Genomic DNA, 10,035 nt, shown 5'->3' on the forward strand with positions numbered 1-10,035 from the left:
AGAGTCATGATCAGGCTTAGAAGTTAAGAGGCGCCCCCTGGCTGCTACAAGGGAAACTGATGCTGGTGGAACACAGCTGGAGCCAGGGCCCAAGGAGCGAGGGGGGAAACGGCACCGCCCCAGATGTGCTGTGCCTAGGCCTGAGAAAAACGGATATTCGTTGCCCATTCCCATCCCAGAACTTCAGGGGTGTTCCTGGCATCCCCAGTCCCCAGCCACGAATATACACAGCAGCTAGATTCATTCTTTTTAATACCATCCTAAAACTCAGGGTGGGCCAGCATGGCCTCTGGGCTCAGCAGCTGTGAAGGAGGGGCCCCAACACCCCTAAGGCAGGTCACTGCAAGAAGGCACTCATGGGGGGGGGGGCTTCAAGACCCTCCTCTGTTTCTTCATATAAAATTGGAGGAGGGAGGAGCCCAGAGGCAGAAGGAGGTAGGGAGACTGTTCCTTCCAGCCTATGGGTGGAGGGAAAGGCAGGGAGGAAGCCAGGTGCTGGATGCTGGGAGCAAGAAACTGCTAAGTCAGGGGCCTTCCCTCACACACGACCCCCATCTTCCTCCCTCTCAAGTTTACAGTCCCAGCCTGGGGAGAGGGAAGGCCCCATGTCCAAGTCCCCACCTCTTCTCTCTCCTAGCTGGTACGAAGTTGATAATCTGCAGGAAAACAATGAGCAGAGACCATCTCAGAATTTGGGGAAAGGGAACAGAGGGAAAGCGCCCCTCCCTCATTTATCCCCCACCCCAGTGCTCATAATCAACCCCATGGGTATGTAATAAGGCTAAGAAGGGGGTTCAACACAGGGAAGGTAACCATAGCAACAAGCTTGTTTCCAGGTACAGATGGGGGTGCTGTGTGTTCAGTCTCTTGTCCAAACCCTATCAGCACCCTAGAGAGGGCATCTGCCCCCATTTTAAAGATGGGCATACTGAGGCCAGGCCTTTTGCATTTTGGTGCCCTTTGAGCCAGAGTGTGGTCAAAGCCCCAAGACCATCCTTTGGATCTCCTTGATCCCAGTGTCCCAGGGAGCCGGGCTGCCTTACCGCCACTTTGGGTGATGTAGCGAACCCACGGCAGGGCCTGGTAACCGCTTTTCTCAATGATCTTCATGTATCGGACCTGAAAGGGAATGAATCAAGGTGGCCCAGGTTGTGTAGAGAGCCTGGCTGTGGGGAGAGAACTATATGTAACACAACTCGGGGGGAATGTGCTGACACGGTCTCTGAGTGATGAGGTGACATGGGTTGGGGCAAAGGTGTGGCACGGGCAGTGGGGGGAGAGGAGTGGGCAGACAGTCCAGAACACTGGGAAAGAGATGACAGAGTGTAAGGGAATAGACACAGGGTGGTTTTGGGGGGACGAGATGGCATAGGCCAGGGAACAGATGTGACTTAAGCCAAGGGAATGGAGAACCCACTGAGGCCAAGGAACGAAGACACCTCCTCACTACACTCACCTGGATCCCGGAGACGGTGAAATAGGGGATCTCAAACTTGACCCCAATGGGGGGCCGGCCCTCTACCTCCTCCTTCTCCACGCTGGGGAGGCCAAAGTGGGCACGCATCAGGTACTCCTTGCCCCCCTGAGGGCACATGGGGGTATCAGACACACCAAGAGGCCTCTCTCTGCCCCAGACCATCCTCATGACAGCCCCCAAAGCAGGCTGTTCTTTGTCCATTTTAGACTAGAAAGTGAAGGTTCCTGGCCAAGATACAGCCGAAGCTTCTAACTATAAAGTCTGATCAGAGGGCTTCTAATGACCAGCCCCCATTTTCCAGGCCCTGATGGATCCCCCACCCCACCCCCACCCCCGTTTGCAGGGACCGATGATGAAGGTAACATGATCCTGTCTATGTCACAGATGGGCAAACAGAGGTTCCCTGAGGGGAAGGGGGTTTCCCAAGGCTATGCAGCCCAGAGAGGCAAGAGTGGAGAACTTGAACCCCAGGCTGATTTCCTCAAGACCTGGGAGGTGGGGAGCTTAACCACCACGCTGGCCTGGTTTCCAGCTTTATTACCCCTAAAGGACAACCATGTGCATACACACATGGGTTTCTGATTTATTCTGTCTTGCTCACAAGCCTCAGGGGCAGGTGCCTCAGATCCCACACCCATCCCAGTACTCACCGGGAAAGACTTAATACTCCAAATAACAACATTCTTTTCTGGCACGTACTTGGCGCTGCCTACACTCGTCTTGAAGCGTGGGGAGTCAGCATCACTGGGCACGGGCACGGATATCTCCACACCGTTGGCCACTGACTGCTTCTTAAACTGCCCCTTGGCCTGTCAGGGGAGAGGGTGTGGGGGATGAAGAATTCACTCCTGAATTCTGCAAATATTCAGCAAGCCCTTTTCCCGCATGACCTCGTAGAGAGCCTCTGCAGTCCTCAAGTGGGAATGACCATCCTGCCCATTTTACAGATGAGAAAAATGGAGACGCGGGGAAGCTAAGGCATTTGCTTGGACATGCACGGCCAGCAGGTGGCAGAGCTGGGGGTCACACCTGCAGGAGACTCCAGAGGTTCTGTTCTTAGTGCCTTCCTTCTGGAAAGTGTCCTGCATCTGTGCCTGGTCCAAAAGGCTAATGATGCCCATCACAGAGGAGTTTTCACTTGAGAGCTGACATTTAATGAGCCCCTAGCATGTGCTGGGCCCCAAGCCAACCACTTGGTCCTCTCCCTAACTCCCTAAAGTAGGATCCATCCCTGAGGTCCATTTTACAGATGAGGAGAATGAGGTACTTTGTCCAAGTCAATTAGCTGGTACCTGGCACAGCAGGGACTTGAACGGAGCTTGTGTTGTCAACCATCGCGTGCCTTCCTTACAAATAATGAATCAGTTACATGTGCAATAGCTAGCATTATGATTACTACCGCTATTGATGAATTCGGGGGAGGGATGTTTGAGAGATGGGATCAAGGGCAGAGGACCTCGAAGTAAACCAGAGGGGATATTCTTTCCGGGAAGCACCGGCATTAATGGCCCCTTCCCCTTTCCCTGCCGACCGGGATGGGGATATTGAGGGGTGTCAAGATCCTTCCTGGCGACCGTTCATTCACCTTGCAATCCCGCTTCCCTGGCACCCCGAGACCAGGGAACAAAGTCAAATCTAAAAACACAGATTCTTGAGACAGGCAGACGCAAGTTCAAAGTTATTCCTAGACGGGGGACATCTGCATCCCTCTGACCCTCCGCTTCCCTGTCTGTAAGAGGGCTCACTCTAAGCTGTGGAGAAGCTCTCGTTGGGACCGTGGGAGACATGCACAGAGCTGTTCATGGCAACGAGAACTAGAGTAGCCAAGAATTGGAACAACCCTTACAAGAGAAGGAACAGACAGAAAAGATCCCCATGGTGGAATATTCTACAGCTGTAGAAAGGGCTGTACTAAGCTTCAGCTCCTGGGACTCGTGTTCAAATCAGTCTTACACAACCAAAGCAAGTCAGTCCACTGATAGGATCAGAAACCTGCAGAACAAAATATTTATGGTTAAAACCGTGGGCAGCAGGGCGCCTGGAGGGCTCAGCCGGTGGAGCGTGCAACTCTTGATCTTGTGACTGTGAGTCTGAGCCCCAGGATGGGTGTGGAGATTACTTAAAAATAAATCGTAAAATAAAAATTTTAAAAATCGTTTAAAAAATGTGAGTGGCAAAATTATAAAGTGAATATGCTGAGGACTTTCTTTAAACCATGTAAATATTACATGTATGGATATGTATTTGATATGAAAGTAAGTAAGTAAAACATGTCAGTTGGTGTTAAGTCATAGGGGAAAAATAGAGCAAAGAGGGAGGTGGGGAATGATAGGAGGTTGCAATTTTTTTTTATTTATGTATTTCGTTTTTGTTTTTTTTTTTAAAGATTTTATTTATTCGACAGAGATAGAGACAACCAGCGAGAGAGGGAACACAAGCAGGGGGAGTGGGAGAGGAAGAAGCAGGCTCATAGCGGAGGAGCCTGATGTGGGGCTCAATCCCATAACGCCGGGATCACGCCCTGAGCCGAAGGCAGACGCTTAACCGCTGCGCCACCCAGGCGCCCCTACGTATTTCGTTTTTTAAAGATTTTATTTATTTATTTGAGACAGAGTGAGTGAGAGAGAGCACTTGCTGGGGGAGGGAGGAAGGGCAGTGGGAGAGGGAGAAGCAGACTCCCCACTGAGCAGGGAGTCAGATGTGGGGCTCGATCCCAATACCCTGGGATCATGACCTGAGCCAAACGCAGACGCTTCACTGACTGAGCCACCCAGGCACCCCAGGGGGTTTACAATTTTATTTTATTTTTTATTTTTATTTTTTTAAAGATTTTATTTATTTATTCGACAGAGATAGAGACAACCAGCGAGAGAGGGAACACAAGCAGGGGGAGTGGGAGAGGAAGAAACAGGCTCATGTCAGAGGAGCCTGACGTGGCTCGATCCCATAACGCCGGGATTACGCCCTGAGCCGAAGGCAGACGCTTAACCGCTGTGCCACCCAGGCGCCCCTGGGTTTACAATTTTAAATAAGGAAATCAGGAAAGGCCTCTGAGGAGGTGACATTAAGCAAAAAACTAAAGGAGATGAGGGAAGGAGCCATGTGAATATCTGGGGCAGGGAGGGGATATGAGCCAAAGGGAATGGCCAGTGCAAGGCCCTGAAGTATGACCTTATTTGGTGTGAATAAAGAGGAAGCTGATATACCTGGAATGGAGGGAGGGAGGGAGACAGTGGAGCGAGGTAAAGATAGGAAGGTGATAGGGCAGACTGCGGCAGAGCCTTGTGGGCTGCCAGGACTTTGCCTTTTACTCTCAGTGAAGTAGGAGCTTGTGCTGTCTTCTCGCTGTCCAGACACAGCGAGACCGGAGTGCGCCCAGGTGCCCTCTAAGGGAAGAGATGGTGGGGGGCGAGGGCAAGAGCTGGGAGACCAGGGCAGATGCAGTGGAGGGACTGTGAAGTGGGCAGATTAGGGATCTATTTCGCCCAGGATTTGCTGATGGATTTGTCTATCTCCCCAGCTGGGCTGCAAGCTCCTTGAGGACAGCGTATCTTTTATTTCTTCTCTCTTGTCCCTTAGTTCCCACACAAAGTAGAGGCTCAGTTAAAATAATAATATGAACAGCTAATACTTTATCCATCATTTAGACATTATTGAGAACCTACTACATGCCTGACACTGGGGAAAAGAAATCCACACAGGGGAGAAGTAGATGTGATGGTCAGCAGAGCAGAGACCAGAGGGGGTGGGAGAGGGGTGGGAACCAAAACTGTGGGCATGGCTGCTGGAACAGCATCCTAGGTAGAAGGAACAGCCAATGCAAAGCCCCAGGGCACTGTGCCTGACACGTTTGAGAAGCAGCCAGGAGACCAGTGGGGCTGGAGGGGAGTGAGGAGCCAGGGAGGATGGGAGAGACGGGGTTAGGCAGGTAATTGTGGGGAGGGGCAGATCAAGCACTGTAAGCAATTGCTCCCTGGGCCTACCTTGACCATGATCTCCACTCGGCTGTGGGAGAACTTCTCAATGACGGACTCAATCCAGATCAATGGCTTGACCTGCAGACAGCAGAAGAGGGAGTTCTTGGAGGTTCTGTGGTCAACTCTCACCCCCTGCAGTGAGGCTTTACCCTGCTTCACCTGGGTGCTGAGGCGGTAGGACATGAGCTCAAAGTCGCCGTCGGGTGGGATGAAGGAGATGGTGCGATCATTGTCAAAGCGAGAGAGCCGCACGCACTGGTGGAACTTCACGTCCTCCAGCTCCACGGACTTGTTCTTGCTCCCTGAAACTCGGAGCCGAGCGGGTGGGCAGGTGACCCTACCCTGGAGGCCTGGGCTAGAGACCCTATCCCAGGTCTCTAGCCCTGCCTTCCCTGCCTACCATTTGCCATTACCTGCCATTTTACAGGTAAGGAAACTGAGGCCCAGAGAAGATGAGTAACTTGCCCGGGATCACCGAGGTGGCCAGGGGGCAGAGCTAGGATCTGAATCCAGAGAATCTGGATCTTGCTGTTAGGTTTTTAAATAGGATGCTATTCCGTCCTCCTACTCCCACTGGAATGTCAGCTCAACAAGAACAGTGATTTGTCTTTTTCACCCTTGTACTTGTACAGGCACCCAATAATGAAGCCCTGTTTGCGCCAATGAGCCAGCAGCCGCAGCACCGGCTGTGACCAGCAGAGGGCACTCGAGTGCTTATTTCAGAACTGGCTGCAATTCTCTGGGTGTCCGGATGGGGTAGGGTGGGCTCCCTCCCGTGCCCCCCTCCAGATGCTTACGGCCAGTGAGCTCAAAGAGCACACGGTCGTTGAGGCCAAGCCGCAGCTCTGGCATTCCCGACAGAAACACCTTGAGCTTGATGGTGCCCACGATCTCGCTCAGCAGGACGCTGCCGTTGGCATTGACCTGAGGATAAACATACAGGGGTCAACAAGCATAGGGCCTCCTCTGCTGCCCCCAGCCCGGGGAAGGAGTGAGGGAGAAGGGTGGGGGCTCACCAGCAGGTTGACAGACTCTATGACATCAATGAAGACCTCATTCTTCTTGTACTTGATGCCCTCGGAGCGCCAGGACACAGCGTTGGTGACAGTGGGAGGCACCCGTGATTTGCCGGTCTCCAGCTTGTTACCCTGCTGCGTGATGTACCTGTCGGGAGGGCAGCAGCGACGAGGACCTGGACCCAGGGCCGCCTCCCGGACCCTCCCTGCCTTCCGTCCATGAGTCGCCCCCCCCGCCCCGTGGCTGCCCCGGTGCCCCACTCACTCCTGCAGGATCTTGCTGTCCGTGGTCTGGGGAAAGCCGAAGTCCATGAGCTCATCCAGCAGCTCATAGACGATGACAAAGTTGTCTCGGATGCTCTCCTCCTCCAGCTCCTTGAAGTACTCAGAGAATACCTGGGGGCGCGGGAAACAGACATCAGCAGAGGCGTCGCTGGGACCTCATTCAACCAGCCAGCAACCCAAGAGGCAACTATCGAGTGCCTACTGTATACTAGCGCTGGGACATTAAGAATTCAGGGAGTCCACAAGCTTGAGAGGTTTGGGACCCCACATTCAGAGCCTCTGGGAAGTTGTAGGCATAACCACAGCAGAGAACCTATCAGTCATCTGACATTCGAAAAGCCCTCCATCCCTCATTCCGCTCCAGCCCCACTGGCCTTCTCTCTGTTCTTACCTCGGAGTCTTTGCATATGCTGTCCCCTCTGCCTGGGACACTCTTCTCACAGTGGCCTTCTTGTCATTCAGGCCTCAGCTCAAATGTCACCTCCTCAGTGAAGCCACTACCATCCCTCCTCCCCCTTGAGTGTCAAGGTGAGACTAGCACCCCAGTCACGGGTTCTCATAACGGCCTGCTGCACCTTCTTCGTGCCCTTTGGCTCCTTGGGACAGGCAGGGACTGTGCCTGCCTTGTGAACAGCTATGTCCCCTCTTTGCCTGGCAGAGGACAGATCAATACACGTTCCTTGTTTGTTGAAAAGTATTTACTGAGCACTTTCTCAGTCATCGAGAATGGCATCTAGCAAGCACTCAAATCATTATATGATTCTATAAACAGTGCTAATGCTCACCATAATACCAAACCGTTATTGAACGCTTACTGTATACTAAGCACTGTTTTAAGCATTCATAAATATGAATTTGACTAATTTGTATAACAACCCCAAAGTAGGACTTGTAACTCCCAGTTTAGAGACACTGAGAGAAGGGACTTGCTCAAGGTCACACAGCCAGGACGGAGGTAGGGCAGGTGGGCAGGGGGATTTAGATCTGGGATTGGAACCCAGTTTTCTCTGGCTCAGATTTGAGCAGTGCACCGTCTTGGAAACCTCCTTGGTCCTTGCCCCACAGGGAGAGATGATCCCATAGCAGCTAATGAGAACACAGAGATGGGGCTTTGATGGAGGTCAGGGAAAGCTTCCTAGCAGACAAGGATCCTGAAAGAGAAGGGCAAACTGAGTGGACAGACAGACCAGCCGGCCAATGGGTAGCCAGAACCTACCTCCACCGTCTTGTAGAGGAAGGAGTACACGAGAGAGGCGTTGGCATTCTTCAGCGTGGTGGCCACCACTATGGGCAGCAAAGTTAAGGAAAAGGTGCCATTTTGGAGGTCTCAAATGGAGCACAGATCCTAAAACCTCACCCTGCCCACTCCCCCCAACCTAAGCCACTGATGTGCTGTGCAACTTCTGCCCTCGGTCCACCCTCTCTGGGCCCGAGCTGCCACCACCCCAGGCCCCCAGGAACCCCGCCAGGGGCTGGATACAGTACAGGTTGCTGTGCTTGATCCATAGGAAGTGGACCTGGCCGTGGCTCAGCAGCGGGGCCAGGGCGCCCTCCTCCTCCCGCTGCATGAGCAGAGGCATGAAGTGCTCAATCTCACTCATGGCCACATCGCCCTTGTAGTTGCGGCTGATCAGAGGCTGAGGATGAGCAGAGAAGGCCTGGTCACCGCTGGGGTCTGGGCCCCTTCATCCGGGGGCTTCAGAGCGCCTGGTTCTGCCTCTACTCCCTGGGTGCCGAGCAGGGGCAGGACTCTGCCGCTCTGTGCCTCAGTTTCCTCCTCTGTAAAACGGGTGCATGATAACAGCAAACGTGTCCAGAGTCCTCAGTGAGGACCAGGGTGTGTCCTACTTAAGACTGGATGTGTGCTCACTGATTTGGATCTCACTACAGCCCGTGGGGTAGGCAGCAGCTGCATCTTCGCTGGAAGAATGGGGACGCCGAGGTGTGAACCGTGTGTCTAACAGGAGGGGAAACCGGGAATTGAACCAAGACACCCGGATCCAGAATTCCTGCTCCTGCCCAGGGCTTCACAGGCACCGAACTAGTGAGGTGGGGATGACAAAAGGGAAGGGAAGGGAAGGAAAGGGTGGGGAGGAAGGAAGGAAGGAAGCGAAGAAAAAAGAAAGTATAGAAAGAGAGATGGGTACCCACATAGCGGCTGTCCAGCAGCAGTAAGCACTCAATACGAACAGTACCTACTTCCCGAGCTCCTTTAGTCTAGGACAGAGAACCACGACGGCCCAGAGCTGGTCCTCAAACACCCTTAGCTTTCACCACCACCGTTTTTATTGATTTGAAATGACAGGGCGAATGACAGAGGGCTTCAGAAAGGGGCAAGGCAGCCCCAAACGGCAATGAGGGTCTCCTGCCCCTGCTGTCTTCTCCAAATATGAATCGTGTGGATGATGAAATAGACGGTGATAGAAATAACTTCAACGGACTGAACGCCTCAAGTCTGCAGCAGGGCTATTGCGCTAAGTAGTTTACACTCATCGAGTTGTAGTCATTCTTCTTGGGTGGGGACCTCTGGTATTCCCATTTTTACGGAAAGGGAGACTGAGGCTCAGAGAGGCAGAGTCCCTGGCCCGCACGCGGTTGGTAAACAGTGGAGGTGGGATTCGACCCGGGACTTCCAGGGATTGGGGGAGGGGTGTTCCCACGCTCCCAGAGCTTTCTGGAGCCTCCCCGCCCGCGCGGAGGGGCTGCCCCTGGATCCAGGGGAGCGCAGCCTCACCTGTCCTTCCCTCCCTATCCTCCCGCGCCCGGCCCACCTTGCCCTTGACGTCGAGGATGAAGACAGCGGAGGCGGACATGGTGGCGGCCGGCGGACCCGGGAGGCGGGGAGAGAGCGCCGGGAGGCGACGGTAGCGCGGCTTCCTTCTTCCTGCGGAAGCGCCCGCGCTCAGGTGAGCGCCCAGGTGAGAGCGTCTTAAAGGGGAGGCCTCCAGGTGCGCGGTGCTGTTGGCCGACACGAAGACTGCTGCAGGGCGGGGCTTCGGAGGGGACGGCTGCCCCGCCTCACTTTCCCTTTGCACTCAGGAGAGCTGATGGGAGGAGTCTCCAGGCCAACCAACCATCCCTCCGTCCACCCAGCCAGCCCGCCAGACGGCCAGCCACCCACTCAACCCCCACTCATTCACCCACCCACCCATCATCCATCCATCCAACCATCCATTCGTCCACCCAGCCGGCCAGCCACCCACCCATCCACCCACCCAACCATCCATTCGTCCACCCAGCCAGCCAGCCAACCCACTCACCCCCCACCCATTCAGCCACC

At 54.0% G+C, this 10,035-nt stretch overlaps 1 protein-coding gene across 2 annotated transcripts in view; it reads right to left on the reverse strand.

Moving 5' to 3' along the window:
- Nucleotides 1-235: 235 nt before the first annotated feature.
- Nucleotides 236-10,035, reverse strand: part of AP1M2 (adaptor related protein complex 1 subunit mu 2) — a 9,878-nt gene continuing 78 nt past the window's right edge. Inside the window, exons 2-13 of one of the 2 annotated variants that reach the window (XM_019801916.2) lie at nucleotides 9,527-9,713; nucleotides 8,236-8,392; nucleotides 7,972-8,039; nucleotides 6,736-6,866; nucleotides 6,471-6,618; nucleotides 6,252-6,378; nucleotides 5,614-5,762; nucleotides 5,461-5,532; nucleotides 2,128-2,286; nucleotides 1,457-1,582; nucleotides 1,044-1,119; nucleotides 236-656 (exon numbers count right to left, since the gene is read on the reverse strand). In XM_019801916.2, coding sequence (XP_019657475.2) covers nucleotides 634-656; nucleotides 1,044-1,119; nucleotides 1,457-1,582; nucleotides 2,128-2,286; nucleotides 5,461-5,532; nucleotides 5,614-5,762; nucleotides 6,252-6,378; nucleotides 6,471-6,618; nucleotides 6,736-6,866; nucleotides 7,972-8,039; nucleotides 8,236-8,392; nucleotides 9,527-9,713 — 1,423 coding nt within the window. In that variant the 3' untranslated portion in view covers nucleotides 236-633. The remainder of the gene's footprint in view (nucleotides 657-1,043; nucleotides 1,120-1,456; nucleotides 1,583-2,127; nucleotides 2,287-5,460; nucleotides 5,533-5,613; nucleotides 5,763-6,251; nucleotides 6,379-6,470; nucleotides 6,619-6,735; nucleotides 6,867-7,971; nucleotides 8,040-8,235; nucleotides 8,393-9,526; nucleotides 9,714-10,035) is intronic. The other variant, XM_002921368.4, reaches the window with a different exon arrangement.

The sequence above is a fragment of the Ailuropoda melanoleuca genome, chromosome 4 (genome assembly GCF_002007445.2).
Source record: "Ailuropoda melanoleuca isolate Jingjing chromosome 4, ASM200744v2, whole genome shotgun sequence".
NCBI classification, from domain to species: Eukaryota; Metazoa; Chordata; class Mammalia; order Carnivora; family Ursidae; genus Ailuropoda; species Ailuropoda melanoleuca.